This window comes from Eublepharis macularius, chromosome 12 (assembly GCF_028583425.1).
Source record: "Eublepharis macularius isolate TG4126 chromosome 12, MPM_Emac_v1.0, whole genome shotgun sequence".
NCBI classification, from domain to species: domain Eukaryota; kingdom Metazoa; phylum Chordata; class Lepidosauria; order Squamata; family Eublepharidae; genus Eublepharis; species Eublepharis macularius.
This window is the reverse complement of record NC_072801.1, coordinates 33,663,037-33,685,277: the sequence shown is the minus strand read 5'-3', so window position 1 is coordinate 33,685,277 and position 22,241 is coordinate 33,663,037. Positions and strand designations below refer to the sequence as shown.

The 22,241-nt window shown below is 44.9% G+C and overlaps 1 protein-coding gene across 1 annotated transcript in view; it reads left to right on the top strand.

The window, feature by feature from the left end:
• Nucleotides 1-20,366, top strand: part of DNAJC7 (DnaJ heat shock protein family (Hsp40) member C7) — a 32,337-nt gene extending 11,971 nt beyond the window's left edge. The window contains exons 2-14 of the mRNA XM_054992823.1: nucleotides 3,408-3,496; nucleotides 5,006-5,130; nucleotides 5,233-5,346; nucleotides 6,275-6,349; nucleotides 10,565-10,683; nucleotides 11,425-11,578; nucleotides 11,953-12,117; nucleotides 14,281-14,372; nucleotides 15,900-15,973; nucleotides 16,497-16,643; nucleotides 17,867-18,019; nucleotides 18,183-18,245; nucleotides 20,028-20,366. Coding sequence (XP_054848798.1) covers nucleotides 3,408-3,496; nucleotides 5,006-5,130; nucleotides 5,233-5,346; nucleotides 6,275-6,349; nucleotides 10,565-10,683; nucleotides 11,425-11,578; nucleotides 11,953-12,117; nucleotides 14,281-14,372; nucleotides 15,900-15,973; nucleotides 16,497-16,643; nucleotides 17,867-18,019; nucleotides 18,183-18,245; nucleotides 20,028-20,065 — 1,408 coding nt within the window. The 3' untranslated portion in view covers nucleotides 20,066-20,366. The remainder of the gene's footprint in view (nucleotides 1-3,407; nucleotides 3,497-5,005; nucleotides 5,131-5,232; nucleotides 5,347-6,274; nucleotides 6,350-10,564; nucleotides 10,684-11,424; nucleotides 11,579-11,952; nucleotides 12,118-14,280; nucleotides 14,373-15,899; nucleotides 15,974-16,496; nucleotides 16,644-17,866; nucleotides 18,020-18,182; nucleotides 18,246-20,027) is intronic.
• The last annotated feature ends 1,875 nt before the right edge of the window (nucleotides 20,367-22,241 follow it).

Here is a 22,241-nt window from a genome sequence, read left to right as displayed (position 1 = left end):
ACTTAGATATTGTGTAAAGCTCACCCCCATCTATTGGACTACGTGTAGGGAAGGGAAGAGTCCATCAGCTTGCGGGGCCGAAGTGGATTGGCTGCCATAAATGTGAGCTGCATGTATCTTGGTCTTGACCTCACAAGCCTCCCCCCCCCCCGCCATCCCCGCGGAACAGAAATGTTCTTGGGTCCTATTGTGCTAAGAGCTGATGAACTGCCCCATTCTAGTGAGAGGTGGCAGAGGGGGTGGCCACCACTGGGGCCAGAATGAGGTTAAAAGCATCTTAACACGCCCCAACACAGCCCTCTTTTGTGTTGCCTTTTCTTGTAAGGGGCTTTCCTAACATAGCTTGTATTGTCTGCTCTGTAGTGGCTTTTGCTTAGCTCTTGGAGGGTGGGAGGGGGATCTGTGCTGTATTCTGGTCTTGCTGAAGAAACTAGCGGAGAGCCATCCGCTTTGGCTGCTTGGGGCAGGCTTTTTGTTCTCTTCTTCATAGCCAGTTTGATTCTGTAGCTACCACTTGAGAACTGGATTCCTAGCTTAGCCAGAGCAGGCTTGAGGTGTTAAAATGCCCCTCAGGCATTGACAAGTTTGTTTAGCAACAGGTAGTCATCATAGAATCCTATACAAACCTACTCACATCCATTTCAGCCCAGGGTTCAGTTCCTTTTCTTCTTCCCATCCACCTTAATAGCTTCAAGCAAAGAGTGCAGTCCTAACATCCTCCATAAATTGGCCAGTCTCCAATCTCTAGGATGCTTGCAAAGCATTATCTTGTGGTTCATCAATAGCCCTCATGTGCACATAAGCAGGTGGCAAACTTTGAAGCTCTCAGCATTGTAGCATCTCCCCATGGTACTTAAAAAGCATTTCAAATTAATTTTTTATTAAAGATCTGGTTTAAAATAGTCATTAAATTCTCCTTTTTAAAAAACTGGCTTAAATTGAAATCTGAATTTAATAAAGAAGCACACATATTAAAGACTACATAATTCCAAGCTTGATGGTCAAGTGCTTATCAGTAGGGCTGCAATTCAAGACTACCTACAGACATGACTGGGATTTCTGCATGCCGGGGAGTCTCTCAGGTATGTACAAAAACAACCTTGCACTTTTTTTAAAAAAAAAGTGCACATAAACCCAAAGAAATCTGATAAGATTGCCAGGTCCCTTTACCCTCCTGGTGGGGGGTGGGACCCAGCACTCACCTTTTTTGAGCCCTTGCATGTATGCAAAACGTGCGCACTCGCCCAGTGTGGGGCAATGACATCACTTCCAGGAGTGACATCATTGCGCCTGGTGGCGGGCATGCTCCTACTCTTCACAAGGGCCAATTGTGAAGGTCGGGAGCGTGCCCGCCCCCAGCTGCTATGATGTCACTCCAGGAAATGATGTCATCACACCCATGGGGAGCATACCCGATAGACGCTGGCCCAGGAGGTTTTTTGCCTCCCAGGCCCATTCCCCGGGGACTCCCCCCCCCCCCCCCCGCTGGCCAGGTGAGTGGTAGCTGGGGGCAAAGGCTGGGGACTGGCAGCCCTAACCTCTGATGGGGACTAAGCATGCTGCAGGAGGCTCAAAATAGTGAAAGCGGTTGAGAGTACGTTAAGGGGCAGAGAGGAGAAAACTGAGGCAGAGGAAAACACTGCCTACTCTGCTAAGAGCTTATAATATCTTGGAGGGGGAGATCTGGATCAAGGGAGAATATTGGGGGCTTGTTCTTCTGGCAGTTCTTTAGAATGCCCCCTCCAAAAACACATTCCTTTTTAATACTGATGTTTGTGTTCTTTTAGTAGGACACTAAAATGGGGCCACCGTTAGACATGGAATCTTCTCCCTTTGGCCATAAAGTATGTACAAACCTTCCCTTTTTGGTAACTGGAACCAAACAGCCTCTTCCCCAAAGCAAACAACTTTCCTCCACCTTCTTGGAATAGGGGAACAGCCCAAGAGGCATCACCTTTGCATCTTTAGGGAGTGCTCATTTGAAAACAGCTGTCTGCGTTATAGGAAGCTGTTTGACTTGGAACTGCTCATATTTTGAGATTTGCCCTATCTTCATGGCAACCATTTTGTACTGGTGCCTATTGTGTATAAAGTGCCAGCAAGTTACAGCAAACTTACGTGACCTCGTAGGATTTTCAGCGCTAGAGATGATCAGAGGTGGCTTGCTATTGCCTGCCTCTGCGTAACAACTCTAGAATTCCTTGTTGGTTTCCCATCCAAATACTAAACAGGGCTGACTCTGCTTCGTTTCCAGGGTCTGATGAGATTGGGCTAGCCTGGACTATTCAGGTCAGGGCTGGTTCTCATTACTCTTCCTCAAAATTCCAGCAGCATTTACAGGTTGAGGACCCTTGCCTTGTGTAATACAAATGTTCCATTTAATTGCAAGACAGTATGTTTTGTAATAGCAAGCAAATATGTGAACTAGAATCAAATCTTTTCTTTTTTAGGTAATTTAAATTTTCCCAGGTTTAAAATCTGTTCTGCTGTGCTTTTTAGATTTCCTCTGTAATTTAGCCCCTTTTAAAAGTTGGGGCAGTGATTCATGTCTGTTTCTTTGAGGATACAGTCATATACACACAGAACAGCACAAGTGAAACTTCAGATGAAGGTTAACCACATGTTTATATCATGTTGCATTTTTCTGTTTCCTGAACTGACTGTATTCCAGAGATTTCATTATTAAGATCTATTTTCTGTTGGGAGACCTGTGTTAGTAATTACTTTGTATATAACAGGTACACTGAAATTTCTGAGATTGTTAATGCTTGTACACCCAGAGGAAAACAGCCAAGAGACAGCCCAAGTGGGATGGGTATATGAGATGTTCTCTCTCCCCAGGTGAAGGGCATGAGATCTGCTGTGCTTAGTCAAGAGTGAAAAACTAAAAATATGCCCTTGATTGATCAATCAAGCTAAAACAAAGTGTGCCTTTTCCTTCATAGTTATCTTTATTCATACGCAAATGTGTGTGGATTTAATTAATTAAAATCCATGAGATTACTGTGTTAAGCTTTTTAATGATTGAGTGGAAACCTTTGAGTGAGTGTTTAAAAGTAAACTGTCCATGCCTTTGGAAGATGTCTGCGTAGGAAATTTATACCAGTTTGTTCAATTTTTGCATGATGTGATTGCAGATAGAGGCCCCATCCAAGTATAATGTTCTCAGTTGGTTAACTGTGAACAGCTGCTCGGCATCTTAATGTTCTTTCAGAGGGTGTGTACATCACTGAGAGAGAAGGGTGTATATTACGGAGAACTACAGCTAAGTTGCCTGCATTGAGCAGGGGTGAGGGTCCTTGATTCCTCCATAGCTTTGGTGATTGTATGAGCACTGTCCTGTTGATTTCTTCATGCTGGGTGTTGCTACTGCCTCTTGCAGGATGTGATGTCTTGTTTTCTTTCAGAGAAGCAGAGTCCTTCAAGGAACAAGGAAATGCCTTTTACGCCAAGAAAGACTACAACGAAGCATATAACTACTATACAAAAGCCATAGGTGAGAAGTAGGGGAAAGGAGGGGGGGCTGACATTGGTTACATCTTATTTTGGCCTTCTTCCATAGGCCGTCAGGATTCATGGGTCTCCTCTTGTGTCTATCCTCACAACAATCCTGTGAGGTAGGTTAGGCTGAGAGTGTGTGACTGGCCCAAAGCTGCCTCCAACCAAACCTCATGTTTCTGCTCCGGTCTGTAACATGTTCACCCTGAACCAGTTCAGGCAAATCTGTGGGTAGCAACAGGAAGCCCCAACTAAACGACACAAAGAAGCCTAAATGTACACACATACAGTACATCCCCCTTTCCATCTTTGCTTGTAGCTTGCATCTAAAGATCTGGACCATTATATTAATGTAATAGACAAATACACACACATACATATCATTGTGTTTGTGGCGCATATGTGTTGAGTGATTTTTTTAATTGCGTAGTGGTGCTGCATGCGAAGTGATTAAATAGCAGCGGTGGAATCCTAAGAATCACAGTTGTCATTGATCATAAGAACAGAGTTGTTAACCTTCCTGGTTTGAGAGAACAGCTTGAAAACATTCAAGCAGTGCTGGATAACTAAGAAGACAGTAGATTTTCTGGCAGTATCGTTTATGTGCAAGGAAAAGGGGGCTGTGGTCCCCTGATGTGAAACGTGGATTTATTAAGGGAAAAGAAAATAAGTATTATGTTCGGAGGTGGTTTTGTTTTCTAAACTGACATATGTGTCTTCGTTCTCCTTTGCAAAGTCCATAGCAAAAGGTGCTGGCATTGAGATCTCAAAACTAACATTTACTAAGGATCCATGCCTTGATCCAGAACATGAGTCCATGTCTTTGACAGGCAGTGGCTCTCTTACGTTTCTGGCAGGAAAAGGGTTGCTTCCTGAACACTGCTCTTTGAAATCCTTCAACTGTGGTTGAACCTGAGACCTTCTTCTTGCAGAGTATCTGCTCTACCACTGAGCTATGGCTCCTCCCATTAAAAAAAAAACCCTCCCCATGTCCCCATAACAGGACTTGGGCACCCATCTCCTGTCTCCTATTTCAGTGCTTTTCCTCCTGTGGGGATTTTTCTGTTAAACTTTAGCCAGTTGAAGGTCCACAAGACATTGTGGAAGTATGGAACAATCTTGAAACCCCACCTTCCTTCCCTCTTGGATCCTCTCTACTTTCAGCAGCTCTAGATTCATTCCTTCTCCATACCAAGTTACAGTTTTTGGCATACTTGTCTCCAGCTCTGTAGAGATCCCTTCCTGGTGTGTGGTCTTGATTCACTGTCTTACTGATTGGCAAAGGGACCAGCCTCTTTACCAGCAGATCACGTGCTTGCTGAAGAACAATAATACAAAAAAAGAAAGGAAAAGAACCCTCTTAGATTTCAAAATGTTTTAGAAAAGGGTGCAAAGTTTTGGTCATGTTGCCTTTTTTTTTAACAATACCAAAACTTTGATACTTGGGGCTGGGGAAGAGCTCTTTCATTCTTGCCTTACTAAGTACTGTCCTGTTACATATCCTCAGATACTTGTCCCAACAATGCCAGTTACTATGGAAACCGAGCGGCTACTCTGATGATGCTGGGCAAATTTCGGGAGGCTCTTGGAGATGCCCAACAGTCTATCAGGATGGATGATAGCTTTTTGAGGGTATGTGATCTCTGTGCACAGCTTCCCTGATTCTAACTCCCATTTTCAATCCCCATGGCAAACAAGTTTTCTCCCTCTTTCTCCTTCTCCTTGCCTTCTCAGGGACACCTTCGGGAGGGCAAGTGTCACCTCTCTCTGGGGAACGCTATGGCTGCCAGCCGCTGCTTCCAACGAGTTCTAGAACTAGATTGCAATAATGCACAAGCACAGCAAGAGGTAAGGTGGTAAAGGCTCAGTGTGTCTGGACCGAGAGAGATGGGTTTCTCTCACACTCACCCCGACCATGACTATATTATGGCAGCTGTACTGCATCAACAAATCTTCTTTGTCTGGTATAGAACGCTGGAGTGTCATAGTCTGTAAATGTGCTAACTTGGTATATTAAAGTTGTGTCCAGTTGCTTTTGAATGAATTTGAAGATTGGTTAGAATCTAACAAGAATCCAATGTAGGTTGGATCCTTACAGAATTTTTGATGGTGAAAAAGTATTCCTTTGGCTACTGAAAAAAGGTCTCTGTAAGCAACCATGAAACCAGGATTTACAAAAGCCCTGTGGAATGGGGACTGTATTAGAGAAGCAAATTAGGCAAGATTGAGCAAAAAAGATGGCTGGATCCAACCCAGAAGGTTTATGATCTTCCATCACTCAGTGGTAATAGAGAGATCAGTCACACAGCAGTTTTCCTTCTTGTGTTTGATTATTTGTGTGTTGTGGGGAGGAATATTCCACTTCATGTATGCAAGAGTTAGTGGGTGGAATGTGAATTGCTTAAAATCCCACAGTTTACCCACGTTTAAAGAATAAGACTCAGGTTAGTGGATCATGTCTCAATTCCCCAGATTGGCATCACTCCAGGAATTGGCGTTCCTAATACATAGGGCACACAGAGACTTTGCTCCCTGAGCACTGCAAGCTTTCACAGATATTGTTGATATATATTCAGGTGCATCATCCAAAGCATGAAGCTTGAAATGCGATTTCTAAAATCTCTAAAGGAAGCAAAGACTGCCTCCAGTATCTGCTCATAGATTTTGGGATGTGCAGAAAAACAGCCTCTGAAATGGGTTCTGAAAGCTTGGGAAAGGCTGTTGTGTATTAAACCAACATAATGGGAACTGATAGTGCTTTGGCCTTCCCTTTCAGCTAAACAATGCCAGAACTGTCCTAGAGTATGAGAAGATTGCCGAAGCGGACTTTGAGAAGCGAGATTTCCGAAAGGTGAGTATAAAACTGCCTTACTTGAAGTTAACCTTCAGTCTACCCCACCAAATATTGTCTACTGATTGGCCATAGTTCCCCAAGGACTCGGGCAGAGCTGCTTCACAACTCTGCCACATGGCATCCTTTAATGGGGGATGGTGGGAAATGAGCATGTGCCCTACTATACTGAGCTGTGACTGCAAGTAGTATATATGCCTAGAAGTGAGGCCCTGGTGATGCTCCTCTACAATATGAAGGGATCCCTCCTTCCTCTCCAAAAAAATGCTTTTTAGCAAGAGTGCCTCTAAAGGGACAGTTAGGAGTGAAAGCAGATCCACATCCCTCTCCCAAACCCATGGATTAGGAATGCCTGATTTTCACAGCAAACAAAGGAGAAACTCTCCACCTCTTCGCAAATATGAATTGGGAGCATTCATCTGATGAAGGTTCTTCAGCCTGGGGACAAGTCACCAGCAAGGAGGAGAGGGGCTTAATATAGTTATGTAGGCCATCACTATACCCAGCCATCAGCACAAGGCTCGAAGACTTGGGCAAGATCATTCTCCTTCCTCCATACTTTGCACGCGCACCTGCTTGCCCTCCCGAGCACCAACTGTGGATTTTACCCCAGAGCCTTGTAGCTGAATCATAAGTTTCCCTCCAGGAAATCCTTTCTTTACTAACTTGTTTACTAAACAGCCTCTGAGTGTGCTGAGGTGTATATTCTCAGGCATGATCCTGGTACGGCACCAGCCATGCCCGTTGAGTCTTGCTGCGTCCAGCATGAACTGAGAGGGAGACCAGAACACATTGTAGGGGGCTGTCACTTGTGAGAAAATTGTCAGGGAAACTTACTGATTTTTCTCATGGAGGCCATCAGGATAAGCTACTGAGAAACCTCCCTTCCCTTGGAAGGTGCTGAGCTGCAAGGACTGTGTATGCTGCTGATTACTTTAGACATCCTCAGAGAAGTCCAGCTTTTCCTGCAACAAACTGGATGGTTCTTCAAGGCCATATGGAGTTTCAGTTTCTCTTGAGATTATCCTGTTGAAAATGCATATTTATATGTTACTACCAGGTTAGTAAATAGAAAGCAGTTATGTGAGAGCAGCAGATATGGTGAGGAACCCTTTCCTTGGCAGGCAGTGTCAGATTCCATTTTCCTGTTCCGAGCAACATGCTCATGAGGGGAACGAGGCAGACTTTTCCAGTGTACTTGTGGCTTAGCAGGATTCAAACCTCCCAGGTTTAAAGCCCAATCTCATATCCACAGGACTACACTGATTCCCTCCCCCCCCCCACACACACACACACTAGGAGTGAGTTTCTGAATAAAACGGGTCCTTTCTCAGGGCTAAATGTTCTAGGTGTCCCTGTAGAATGTGGCTCTCTTGAATAACAGCAGAGGCTGCCTTGATGGCTCTTGCTTGTCCCCATATGCCCCCCATGCATGGTCGGAGTACCTTTGGCTTGATGGCCTCATTGTTAAAGCTAGTGGTGAATTCCTGTTTCACTACCTCCAAATTGCAAAGAGCAGCTGGCTTGCCAGAGACAATCTGAAGTTTGTCTTAAAGAAGAACCCTGCCTTGTCTGAGACTCGAGCCGGCACTCGCCAGCCTTCTCTGTCCCTTCGTGGGGAGGGCCATCAAACATGTCCTTTGTTTTCAAATGAGCGCCTTCTTCCCATGGCCCTCCATCATCTGGAGTTTCTTGGTGCTTCCCACGGCGCCCGATGGTGATGTCACCTGTGGAAAAGGAGGGGAGGGAAGAGAGGGAGAGTTGACAACCCAGCTGAGCCTCAGGCCACACAATGGTCCCCTTCTTGTGCAGCTGTCTCTGGCCTGGAGCAGCATACTTGGTTGTGAAACCACTCATTGAGGCCTGGGGTGTGAGCTGACCATTTGTCATCTCTGCTTCACACACACTCCCACAAACATGCACGCGCACACAAACACACTCACACGCATACACAAATTGATTTTAAAACTCGTAGTGTGCAGAATTGCTCATGCTTCCCATAGTAATTAGAATGTGGAACAAGTGTTACAACAAGAATGTTGTAGCAGGAGTGTTTCCTCTTGTTACAAGGATGCGCCTTCTTGTTACCCCAGAGCATACCAGTATGCAGAGCAAGCACGTGCAAATCTGTGTGAATAAACCCACATCTGCTTGAGTTGTATAGCATGCAGGAGTGTGAGGGGAGGGAATGCTGGAATCCAATTTAGCAAGAAAAAGTTCACTGGCAAACCTTCCTTCTGCATGTGCCTCTCCAGTACACACCCTCAGTGTGTTATTTTTCCCCCCACTCCAGCTCTGATACTGGGAGAAAATCACATGGGGGCAGAGGGAAGAACAAGATTGGAGAGCAGCCACTATTCAGATACTCCTTTTGCTCTTAAATTGAACCCCCCCCCATCTGCATGATTGGGGTAGTTAGAGGTTTAGGCAGACAATTATGCTGCTGTTGTGTCCCATTTGATGTACATGTGCACACCCCAACCCACAGTGTTGGACCTGATTTACACATGCCAGAGAATGAGATTGTGGGATGGAGTTCACCACTTTGAATGACAGATTTCAGTGTCCCTTTACATCTGAAATTCCCACCAATGGAAAACTCGTCCTGCTTTTCAGTTTGCAGGGAGTATTTCAGTATATGAACCTTCATGTCTGACCTTCAGACTCCCTGCAAACTGAAAAGCAGGGCAGTAAATAAAGGCAGGGAAGAGAAGCTTTCTCCTGGCTGTACTAGTTTTCCATTGGTGGGAATGCTTCAGACTAAAGTGGTGCGGTCTTTTTCTTAACACTTCTGCATTCCATCACCCTTTTCCTATCTTTGTGGTCCTGAATGTATGAATCGGACCTCATGGGGCAATCTTTTGCCCCTGAGTTTGTACTCTCTGACACTGGCTGTGTTTCCCGCAGGCCTTGTCTCTGAGATCTAATTCTTGCTTATTCCTATCCAGTGATCATCTTTGCAAGGGGAAGAAGTGGGTGTGCCCCAGTCATTCATCAGAGCATCTGACATATGTAAGGCACCCACATTGCATGGAGGATCCGTTTGTCCAGGCATTCCTCGAGGGGCTTGTGTATATTGGTCCAGCCTCTGGACCTGCCGTGCGTGGTTCTTTTGAGGCAGGGTGGTGGGAGTGCCCCTGCGCTTCCTCCTCCCCATGATGAGAACTGCCAGCTGAGTATTTGTGCAAACTGACCCTAATGTGAAGAAGTTCCCCAGAAGGACAGCACAGGGCACTCAAGGCGCTGTGTCCTTGCAGGAGGTCATCCTGAGACTTGGAATACAAAGTTATTGAGTTCTTTGGGGTTGAGAATTCAGTTGTTGAATAACATTTGCTGCCCTGCAGTTTCAGAGTTTTAACTCCTCACAATTCACCAGTGATAATGAGTTCTATCTAAGGTACATGCTTGTGTCTTGACGGGGGAGTAGAGGTGGCTCTTTTTTCATATTTGAAAAACACACACCTGAATGCCACGTTACTTGGTAGAATGGCATACTGAGAGAAAATGTTGCCTGAGGTTATATTTCTGTGTGCTGCAGCCTATATTACAGTTCATCTATGTTGTTTAAAAAATGCCTGTTGGTAGCCCACTAAGCCTTTAGTAGGAGGAATCTTTCTTTGCAACATGAAATGTTATACACAGTACAGTTTGTATCTTCTTTCTCCATTCTGTGTCTCACAATAGAGATTTCTGACGATTGCAGAAAGAAGTCCCCTTTGCCCTGTCTTTCCATTAGAGTACGGCATTAAAATTATGCAGATGAGTTGGCTCTTGCGTATTTTATAGAGAGTTCTGTGTTTGCAGAGTTTGGCCAGGCTTATTACACAATACTGATCCCCTATTATGTAGGACGACAAAGCATTTAGATCTGTACCTCTGTCCCATCCAGCTTTGTCTCTCCCCAGTGGTAGGGCTGAAAGAAAAATGTGTCCACATTCTAGCTACAACTGGGCCCATGTATTCAGGAGCCCTGGACCTAGGCCTGATGCTTTCAGCCCTGCTCCCCCTACCCCAGGCAAGTGTGGCTGCCTTTAACCACAATTTGACATGTGATGCTTGATGGAGTCAAATGAGATAAGGTGAGATACAAATATTTCAAATAAATAAAATTAAATGTCCTTTGCTCTCCCAACAGGCCTAGTGGTGACTCCTGCAAGCCACGTCTGGACTTTTCCATTCTCATTGGCTGCTGCTGTTTCTTTTCCCCCCCACCAGGTGGTCTTTTGCATGGATCGTGTGCTAGAGTTTGCCCCCGCCTGCCACCGGTTTAAAATCCTCAAAGCAGAATGCTTAGCGTTACTAGGCCGCTATCCTGAAGCACAGTCAGTTGCAAGGTAGGCATGCACATTTGGAATCTCTCTCTGCCTTGCTGGGCAGAGGAGCAAGTTTTACGTCTTAATCAACTTTGCTTGGTATTTCTGTTCCAGTAGCACCTCTTTTGTTTGTATGACTGGATCTCCTCTTGGGGTGCTTGGAAAACCCTGGCTTTCCAGAGTTGAAGGTTGCTTCTTTCTGGTCTGCAGTGGCAGTTTCCCCTACTGGTCTCTTTTGCCATGTGCTGTCAACAAGCAATTGCTCTATGTAATTTAAGGGCTCTCGCAATGATTGGCTGAGCTGCCCTGTTGTCAGAGAGGGGCAGAGTAGGCAGAACCATCTCTAGCTGTCAGTTTGGCTGAGCTACTTAGATACTACAGAAGAGCCATGCAAGCAGAAGGATTAGCCAAGGGGCAAAAGAAGCACTGATCTGGGAAAGCAGGAACCAGGGGTCTAGGAAAGCCCTACCAAAATACCCAAAAGGAATAGGGAGTGGGGGGAGAAAGCTTGTGATTGGAAGGAGAGTGGTCCAGAGGAATGAGGAGAATAGAAGGCCCTGGCAGGAGACAAAGAAGGGAAGGACAATGAGGGGAGAAGGTAGCCAGCAAGGAGGGGTTGTAAGCTGTAGAGCTAAGATGCTGCATATGGATTTGTAGTAGATGCTGACTGATTAGCCCCTGCATTTAAGAGTGGGGGTGTGACTTCTTCTCCTTTGCCACTGCCAGTTGTGATTTCCCTTATCTCTTCCCTCTGTGTTTCAGTGACATCTTGCGAATAGACGCCACGAATGCTGATGCCCTCTATGTCCGAGGGCTCTGCCTTTACTATGAGGACTGCATTGAGAAGGCTGTACAGTTCTTTGTCCAGGCACTTCGGATGGCTCCAGACCATGACAAGGCCTGTATTGCTTGTCGTGTAAGTACCAGGAGGGGCTGGACAGGGAATGGTGCTTCTGACAGGCCCACAGGATGTTTAATGGGGTACCACATTCGCACAGGCAAAAGGCACTAGATGGGAGAGGCATTCAGGACCAAGAGCCCATATTGTTCAAGGACAGCCACCCAGTACAGACGTTCTACTTCCATTCCAGCAAGGAAATTAGTCCCCTTTCTGTAACATCATCAGCAAGAGATTGGAGTGGTCCTAATTAAGGCTGTTTGCTCTTCATGCTCAAAAAGGTTTTTCTGCATCCAAAGCAGTTCTTCAAAATTCTTCATCTCAAAAACATGGGGCGGGGGAGGGGGTAACTGCTGAGATTGTCTCAGGGGTCGCCTTCTCTTCTCTTCCAGAATGCTAAAGCGCTGAAAGCAAAGAAGGATGACGGAAACAAGGCCTTCAAGGAAGGGAATTACCAACTAGCTTTTGACCTTTACACAGAGGCCCTGGCAATAGATCCAAACAACAGGAAAACCAATGCCAAACTCTACTGTAACCGCGGGACGGTTAACTCCAAAGTAAGGAAGTTCCAAGTGGGGTTTATTTCTTTAAAGTATTTCTGTCCCATCCTTCTCCACTAGTGAACTCAAGGCAGCTAATAGAGACCTAGCTAAAGTATTCTTTGCCCCTCACAGTTTTGGGAATGGGAAGGCAAAGCAGAGGAGGAAGTCCCTCTTACCGTGAAATGAAAAAGGATTAGAGAATTTTTGCCTTGGAATACTCACTTGATTTTAAAAGCCACAGGGGAAGGTGCCCTCTCAGTTGTGGAGCCCATCTGAAATTACCAAGGGGGGGCAGCCCACCCCCAATTGGCCCATGAGGACTCAGTCTGACAAGTCCTGTGGGATTGTATCATGGAGTGTTACAGAGACACTGATTGTAAAAATAGGCAGGATCGGCGTGTGAATAGCACACAGTTCCACTTCCTGAGGATGCGTGTACGTGGAAGGAACAGAGAGCCAATTTGCTATAGTGGTTAAGAGCGACAGGACTCTAATCTGGAGAACCGGGTTTGATTCCCCACTCCTCCACTTGAAGCCAGCTGGGTGACCCAGAAGAGTCACAGCTCTTCTTGAACTCTCTCAGCCCCACTCACCTCACAAGGTGATTGCTGTGGGGATAATAATAACATCCTTTGTAAACTGCTCTCAGTGGGTGTTAAGTTGCCCTGAAGGGCAGCATATAAATCGAATGTTGTTATTATTAATCATCATTCTGGTACTTTATAATAAGGAGTTACATAGTACTGTTTGATTGTATACCCAAGGAATCTTACAGCAACCTTGTAAGGCAGACCACTGTTGTTTTCTCTGTATTCCAGATGAGAAATTGAGTTTAAAATTAATACCCTGGCCTGCCTACAAATTCTGCTCATTCCATCCACACTCCTCCTGAGCCTCCAATTAATTTACTTCTGTCAGCTTCTAACATCCACCTTATTCAATGTCCAGATACTTAACAGTTTCAGTTCCCCATCCCATCCTCTGATTAAAACACTGGAGACCAGTGTTGGAAGCCTCCAGTTCTTGATCTCAAATGAGAGAGAGAATTTGAGCCTTGGAGATTTGTTTCAGGTTTTTTTACATTATTTATCTGCGCTGCTGTTGAGGTCTCTGTCAGGTAATAAGATAAATTATTCAGAAACAACTATTGGGGCCAGCAGGATTAAGAAAGTTACATTCAAGTGAAACCAGGAGGTAGAGCCAAAAAGTGAGCTCCTAGTGAATCAATCAAGGAAACGCCAGTCTCCTGTTTTTTAAATGAACACATGCCTTCTGGTATAGGGAGGAAGAGCTCAAGCAAAATCTATTGTTCTGTAGGTCCTAAAAAAACCCCGTCAGCCAGCCTCTGAAAAGAATGAGAGTGAGTTTATGGAGGATATTCAGTTCAGAAACTGTAGCTTTTGGGTTCCTTTAAATTGTAGAACATGGTGAAGATACCTTTGAACAGGTTAAGTTAACCACCTATCCATTAGCCGCCTCATTTTTCAAGGATCCTGTTGAACCTCTATGACCTATTTTTGCTGCACTTCAGTCTTCTTCAGTCCTTTTTAAAAACCTTTGTGATGTAAATACTTTTGGATTTGTTTTAACACACGTGTTATTGGATTGCCCTTTTATGAGAATCTTTGGTTGCATTATATTGCTGTTCTTTTAACTGAGCAGCCTGGACCACCTGTGCCTGAGGTAATACCCTTTTTTATTCAGTGATAGGGATTCTAAAGTTACACTGGCAGTTGCAAAATTTATACCAGTCCTTATGTCCCTTAAGAAATAACAACTTCACTTCTCAAGATCTATGTATCAACGAGCTTCTAAGGGAGAAAGGAAAGGAAATACCTTTGGCCTATTCTGTTGCTCTTTGTGTTCTGATCCTTGGTGTAATGCAGTTTCTTGATTCTTTCGTGATCCCTGGTGGTTCGCTTTTTACCTTTGAGTAAATGAGATAGGAGCTTTTTTTGGAAGTGACATTTGTTGTACACTGGCACCACATACCTCTAAACAATTTAGTGCGAAATTTTAAAAATATATATTAAATGGTCTTATTTACTCTCCTGGAAAAAGCAAACTGGATATCAAAGTTGAGAATATTTTGCTTTCCAGCCCTAGAGACCAAAATGGAAATAAAAATAAGCAAACCACAGAGCAGTTCTGACCCTAACCTCACAGCTTGCTTTACAGCTTAGGAAGCTAGACGAAGCAATAGAAGACTGCACAAATGCCATCAGACTGGACGATACGTACATCAAAGCATACCTGAGGAGAGCACAGTGGTGAGTGCACGCATGTGAGCGTGGGCGAGCAAAGGACATAGCTCACTGATAAGGTGTGTACACAGCATGAAGAACGTCCCAGGTTCCATCCCTGCCGTCTCCAGTTAACAGAGCAATGTTGAGAAAGACCCTGATTCAAAACACTTGGGGAGGCAGTAGTGGGCTGGAATGACCAATGATCGGACTCAATACGAGGCAACTTAACGTGTTTATAGAAGGGGTGGTAGGGAGTCAGTGCAATTTTGTCATCTGGTGCTTTGATACCAGAAGAAAACCAGCCTGTGGTTTATAGATGACACCAAAGCTTTTGACTGTGGAACATCAAAAGCTATGGATGGTGTTAAAAGAGATGAGTATGCCACATCATCTGATTGTTTTGATGTGCAACGTGTACTTGCCCAGTTAGAACAGAATATGGGGAAACAAAATGGTTTCCAGTGGGCAAGGGTGTCAGACAAGGATGTATATCATCTCCCTGTCTGTCCAACCTATATGCAAAACATATAAGGAAAACTGGATTAGGTTTAGAAGACGGTGGGATGAAAATTGGTGAAAGGAACATTAACAGTTTGAGATATGCAGATGATACCACATTACTGGCAGAAAATAGTGAAGACTTGAAACGACTACTTCACAACCCTTTTAAATGCAAGGTTTACCTCTTGATTTCTCTAAGAGGAACAAGACTGGTTGAACTTATAACATGCATACGTTGAGATCTTTTGTGATGATACTTGAGGTAGTCTCTGATATGTTGGAAGCACTCAAGGAAGAGTAATTACCCATTTAAATCAAACCAGTGACCAAGTGTAATAAACTTTGAACTTAAAATAAAAACTCGTTCATCCTTAGGTATAGTGGCATGAAAACTATAAAATAAAAACTGTCATAAATAGTCAGATTATTTTGTGCTCTTGTTAGCAGTATGCTTTGATAACGAGGAGAGGGCAGGATGGTTTGAGGATGTGGCTGCTTCGCTGTACGGGCTTCAGCTGCCTCTTAGTTGCATCTCATGCTGGTCTTCCTCCATGGATTTCCATGATCCATTGGTGGGGGGGGAGGAGGTTGCTGCAAATGTGCCATGTTCCCTTTTTCCCTTACACTTAAGTTGGACTACACTATCCCCTGGGAGTGCCATCAACAGAAACAAATATTAGATGCGTCCTTCATGCTTGAGAAGACAAGAAATCAAATAAAATGATGGTGATGACCTCACATCCAGTCTCCACTCTGCTGCCCACAGCGAGATTTCCCCATACATGAACCCTTTACAGAGTCTTGTCCTGTGGAATCTCCTGCCACCAAATGTAACAATATCTGTCTCTCAGACTAGAGTGGGGGAGGGTCAGATGGTCAAGAATCTTGAGAGTGATTGGGAACCCAGCAGCAGAAACCTACAGTGTAAGGTTTAATAGAATTTTCCTTCTGTCAACTTGCTCCCCTTCCCCAGTCTCGTGGCTACCTTCTTCCCTCCCGGTGTGGTCTGTTGATACTTGTCAAGTGTGATAATTCTGCTTCATTTCGTAGTTACATGGACACAGAGCAATTTGAAGATGCTGTAAGGGATTATGAAAAGGTTTACCAGACAGAGAAGACAAAAGGTAAAAACAGAGCACCATGACACTGTCTTGATGGGCATTTTTAAAAAAATATCTGGTTTTAAACATCAGTCACTGTGTGTCTTGCTTGAATTAAGGGCTACATTTCATATATTCATATTCTGAGTTTAAGAGCATGTTTCTGGCCCTCCTGAAATGTTGAGAAATCCTGTTAAGTTTGTGGGCTTCTTTAAATGAGTCTTGGTGATAAAATATAAGCTGGGGACTTTTGATATTTCTTTCCTTTTATACTCATAGGCATGTGTGGATTCTGAATTCCTTTTACACACACAATTTCAGGTCCAATATTTCTGACTTCTTAGTTTATCATCTGACCGAGCTCCTGTTGCTGTTTCAGCTGTGTATGTTATGTTTGTAAAGGAAACTATATCAAGAGCAATATTACCTACTTGCAAACTCCATATATAAATCTGCATGTTTTTTTCCAGGTGGCGAGTTTATTAACATTTCCTTTCTGTTGCAATTAAATCTACTTGATCTTCTTTCCCCCTACGTAATATTCCAGAACACAAGCAGCTCCTTAAGAATGCGCAAATGGAACTAAAGAAAAGCAAAAGGAAAGACTATTACAAGATTCTGGGGGTGGACAAGAATGCTTCTGAAGATGAGATCAAAAAGGCGTATCGGAAGCGGGCCCTGATGCATCACCCAGGTGCAGAAATAACTCTCCCCCCGCCCCACAAGTCATGCTGCTAATTCAGTAGTTCCCAAACTGTGAGAATAAGGAATGTGCCTCAAAAAGGGCTGAAAATTAAACCTCAACACTGAATGTTTCCATCACTCTGTCCCCGTTGTATCAGCATTGATTCTACTTCTCTCCCTCCACCCCTACTGTGATCGGCATTCTAATGAGAACATCAAGTCTCCTGATGATTTATAACCCTGTGTTGAAGAATGGAGACATCCACTTGGAGCAGGGGTCTCCAACATGGTACTCACCAAGTGTTTTTAAAAAGCGGCCAGGGCCAGGTGGGGTTCCTGCCCAGTAGGGCTTCTGATTGGCCACTGGAGATCTGATTGGCTGTGCGGATTAAAATAATGTTTTGGTGGCAGTTGCCAGCACTGATTTTTTTTCTCACTTCTTTCCCAGTGTATTTTTTAATTCAGGTTACAATGTTCCCTGCACTTGGGCTTCTTCTCTGTGTACATATGTGGCTCTATCTACCTCCTTTGGGGGCCATTTTGTGCCTGGGCCCTGCACCCCGTGTCAGAATCCCAAAGGTGCCCACTGGCTCAGAAAGGTTGGAGACCCTGGTTTTAAATCCCCATGCTGCCATAAAGCTCACTGGGTGACCTGGGACCAGTCTCTCTCCCTCTCCCCAAACATACCTCATAGGATTGTTGTGAGGATAAAAATGGAAGCAAGGGGTGTGCCATCCTTAGGTTTTGCAAAACAAGGCCTCTAAAGAGTTGCAGTGGCTTAGTCCAACTGTATATTATGTTTATATTCCTGATATTTTATTATATATGTATATGTACTTTAATGAAGCAATGCAATATTTAGAGACTGCTGAAGAAGACTGTTTGGTCGTTGTTGTTGTTGTTGTTGTTGTTATGTGCCATCAAGTCATTTCTGACCTATGGGGACCCTATGAATTTAATCTAAGAAAATATTTAGATTAAAAAGATGTAGACCAAACATGTTCCATCTAAACAGTTTTTGGTTTGTGTGATATTTTTTGTATGCTTTTTAGCTTATGCATGTTTTGTGTATTGATTATGTATGTTCTTGCCATAGATTTTTGTTTCTTTGTTTATCTTTTGGTGTGTTGATTGTTGGTTTATTTGTACTTTTTTGGGCTGTATGCCTCTTTCCCACCACAACTGATACCTCTCATTCTTTCTCTTTCTTATCCCCGGCCCTCAATCTGACAGATCGGCACAGCGGTGCAAGTGCTGAAATCCAGAAAGAGGAAGAAAAAAAATTCAAGGAGGTTGGCGAAGCATTCACCATTCTCTCTGATCCAAAGAAAAAAGCACGCTATGACAGTGGGCAGGATCTTGAGGAAGATGGCATGAATATGGGAGGTGAGCCAGAGGGAGGGATCTGACCTTGGTGGCCACTTGGGGAGGGAGCGAACACATGTGCCCTCAGTTGGTTTGTAAAACCAAGAAGCTAAGCTGGAGTTGTTTCCTAACTGTTCTGTTCTTTTTCTCTTCCCCCCCCCCCCCCGCCCTTGCCCCCAAATAGATTTTGATGCTAACAATATCTTCAAGGCTTTCTTTGGTGGGCCAGGAGGCTTTAGTTTTGAAGGTAAGTAGTCTGTCTTCATGCCACCTATAGATGAACAGCAAGATGCCCCCCCCTCCAGGTTTCAGTCTGGCACTGCCTGAGTTCCTGGATGAATCAGAAACCTGTTAAATTCAGGTTGTGGGAACTGAATTTAGGGACTACTACATATTTTCAAAAGCCAGTTGCAGTGCTGGGCCTTAACCCACCCAAGTCTCTAGATCCCATCCCTTAAGGATGCCAGAGACTGCACTCAGTGCCTCTATATACTCCGTACCCAGAAGTTGGTTGAATCCCCCTGCTGAACCTCTGCCTTAACATTGCTTGAAAAGCATTTAGTTATTTATTTTATTTTTGACCTGCCCTCCCTGCAAGTGGGCTCAGGGCGAGGTACAACATTGATTAAAATACAACTTAAAATCAATAATAAAAACAGATAAAATACTGTACCCCTTTCGGGGCAACCAGCGTGAGTGGATTCTCCATACTCCTTGTAAAGGGAGACCGGTGGAAGGCTCAGCAATGATGGGCTAAAATTAGCCTCCACCATACGCCTGGCAGAATATCTCTGTCTTACAGGCCCGCCTAAATGATGCAAGATCTTGGCGGGCCTGAGTGTCCACACCGACAGAGAGTTCTACCAGGTTGGGGCCAGAACCGAAAAGGCCCTGGCCCTGATAGAGGCCAGCCGAGCCTCCCTAGGGCCAGGGACCACCAGTAGATGTTTTCCGGTAGAACGAAGTGCTCTCTGGGGCACATACAGGGAGAGATGGTCCCTTAGATATGCTGGTCCCAGTCCGTTTAGGGCTTTATAGGTCAAAACCAACTCCTTGAACTGGATTTGGATTTCTACTGGGAGCCAGTGAAGCTGCTGCAAGATAGGCGTAATGTGTGTCCTACACAAAGCTCCAGTTAGGACATGCGCAGAAGCATTCTGGACCCGTTGAAGTCTCCGGATCAAGCCCAAGGGCAGCCCTGCGTAGAGCAAGTTACAGTAGTCTAAGCTGGAGGTGACCGTTGCATGGATCACTGTTGTTAGGTCCTGGGCTGAGAGGCAGGGCGCCAGTTGCCGGGCCTCCCGAAGGTGGAAAAAGGCCACCCGAGCCACAGCTGCAATCTGGCCCTCCCTAGACAAGGAGGAATCCAGAATCACACCCAAACTCCTAACCGATGGTACAGGCACAAGTGGTGCCCCCCCCCCAAAGGTCGGGAGAAGGATCCCTGCCTCCGACAGTCCACAGCCCAAGTACAGGACCTCCGTCTTCACGGGATTCAACTTCAGCCTGCTCTGTTCTACCCTCCCAGACTCGGCCTCCAGGGCTCTCAACAGGGTGTCAGGGGCAGAATCAGGTTGGCCTCCCATCAACAGAGAGAACTGGGTGTCATCTGCATATTGATGACAACCCAGTCTGAAACTCTGCACCAACTGGGCGAGGGGGCACATATAAAGACTGAACAACAGGGGAGAGTGTATCGCCCCCTGTGGGACGCTGCACTCCAAAGGTTGGCGTGCGGACAGTCTCTCCCCCAGCGCCACCCTCTGTCCCCGACTGTGGAGAAAAGAGACAAGCCACTGCAAGGCCATCCCACGAATCCCCACATCGGCAAGGCATTGCATCCCCCATTATCGCCCAGCCATTCAGATGCACTACTGTTCCCATGTCATAGCAGGAGGTTTTCTGTCTCCCTTTTGAGATCTGAACAGCAGTGGCCACTCTGGTGCTCAGTATCTTAGACACATCATGGAGGGAATTTTGCCCTACAAGGATGCGAACTTCAGCTGTGTGCTTGTCCTCTGTCTTTCAGCTTCCGGTCCAGGGAATTTCTATTTTCAATTTGGCTAAACCACCAAAGAGGCCAGCCCCCTTTTGTGAAACCCACGCTACCTGACTGGCTTCTTTTAACCTCAAGTTACATTCTCCCTTCATCACATCTCGCCATTCCGTAGGGCCATGGCGTTTTCTTCGTTGGAGACCTCAGTTTTTTGTGTGCGTGCTTTAGAGTGACAAGAAAAACCAGCGCTTGAAGATAAAGAAGGGGGAGGGGCAGTGAAGGAATATTCTTCCCTTTTAATTGTTTGTTTTTGTTGTTAACTTTATTTTTTTAAAGTAAAATAAAATCTTTTGGTTTCTTCATGAAAAGTAATTTTACACTCCCAAGTCGCTAGGATTTAACTGGGGGAACCCTCCTCTTCTGAGACAGGCCTGCAGCTTTTATCAAGTGCCACCCAGTTGAGACAATTCCTCCATGTTTACACAAGGGGAGATCTCATTACTTTCCCTTGTTTGTTTTTGTGGTCCTGGCTGTAGCTGAACCACTTACACAAGAACATTTGAGTACTTGAGAACCCCCAGGCAAGATCCACCTCTTGGAAAGTTTCACCTTTGGTATCAGGGGAAGACTTCTCTTATCTGCACCTGTAAGAGGTCCAAAAACACTCCTCAGTTTCCATCTCACACCGGGAGCAGTTTCTTTCTGCATTGCCAATTTTTGAGCACTTGAAGGGATTGGTTAAGGGCTGATTCATACACAAAGGTTAGTCACTTTGATGGCTTCCAGCTCAACATGCAACTGCCTCCTAGGAAAAGAACAGGGTTTCTCAAGTGATGGCATGTGGACTGAAACATTGTACATGCAGTTGGATCTGCAACAGCCATTTCACAAATGCAAGTCCTCACGTGATGTCACTGTCATGGTTCCGTAACACATCCCCCTAACTGCTGGACTCTTCCTTTTTACAAACCATGTTCTCAAAAGGCAGTTTTTGTTGGGGAAGGTTGACTGTTTCCCTCCCTCCCTCCCCTTTTTTTAAAGCATGATTGTGTCTGCCAGGCAGCCTGTTTTTGTAGAATGCTTCAAAGGTGATTTGCTGTCTCTTTTGTCTTTGGCATAAATCTTTGTGCCAAAAGTGGAATTTTTAAAATTTTGGGTACATTTTTGTACTTGTAGAACTTCAGATTCTGGTTGGCAGTGAGCTTTTTGTCCTGACCTTTCCCAGGAGGTTGTCTGTAAAGGAACTGGTTGTTGAAAAAGTAGCAACCTAAACTCACTGGCTGTGCTATTTTAACTATGTCAGTGCTGATCTTCATTTGTGTATGTTGGCATCATCAGGGCAACTGTTACAACAGTAATAGCTCATTTGCTGTAAAGTTAGCATGCTACTTTTCTCCAGAGTGGCAAGCCAACAGAAGTAGCTTTTTGTTCTCCCCCCTTAATTTGCTAGCTGTTCGTACGTTTGCTTACAATGTTCACTATACTCTGAATTGGTAGTTTCATCAGATGTCAGGGCCCGGTTGATGGACACTCTGGTTCAGTTCAAATTAGCTGCAATAAAAACAGATGCCATTGTAGACTTAGGACAGCTTTGGGCAACTTTCTGCCTAGCACTGCCTACATTAATGAATTGACCCTGGAACAAAAGAAAAAGGTTGGCTGCTTGGTTTCTCGCTTGGTTTTTGAACAACGTATCTCCCTCCCCCCTTTTGCCTTGTGCCTAAGCCAGGGTTCAGCAGATTTTAGGTGGCTTAGAAAATATCAAAAGGTTTGTGTGTTCAACAGCCATGTGTGAGGTTTTTTAGGGGACTGTTCATGTGCAGTGCCCAGAATTCTGTTCCAGGACGTTTTTCATCTCCGATCCAACTTACGGCATCCTTTTAGGAGGTGTGTAGGTGGTGGTCTGGGAGTTTTGTACTTCTTTTTTAGCAGTTCCACTGTGGTTTATGGGTTGTTGAAGAAAGCATTAAAGGTGAGTTCGGCCTTCCCCCTTTTCCTACCTCCAGGAACAGGACCAAGAACACAGACGGAGTTGTCATCAGTGGCACAAATACAGTCAATAAGGGAGGTGCCCAGGTTCTGCAGGCTTGGCTGAAGGGTGGGTTTAGGATTGAGAATAGCAATGGTTCTTGAAGCAGGAGCTGTGATGCTTGGTCTGTTGAAGCTCTTTTTATATTCTCCTGGCTTAGGTCCCCACCGGCCAGTCAAATTCCACTGCACTATTTATTTCATTTGTTGTGTGTGCAC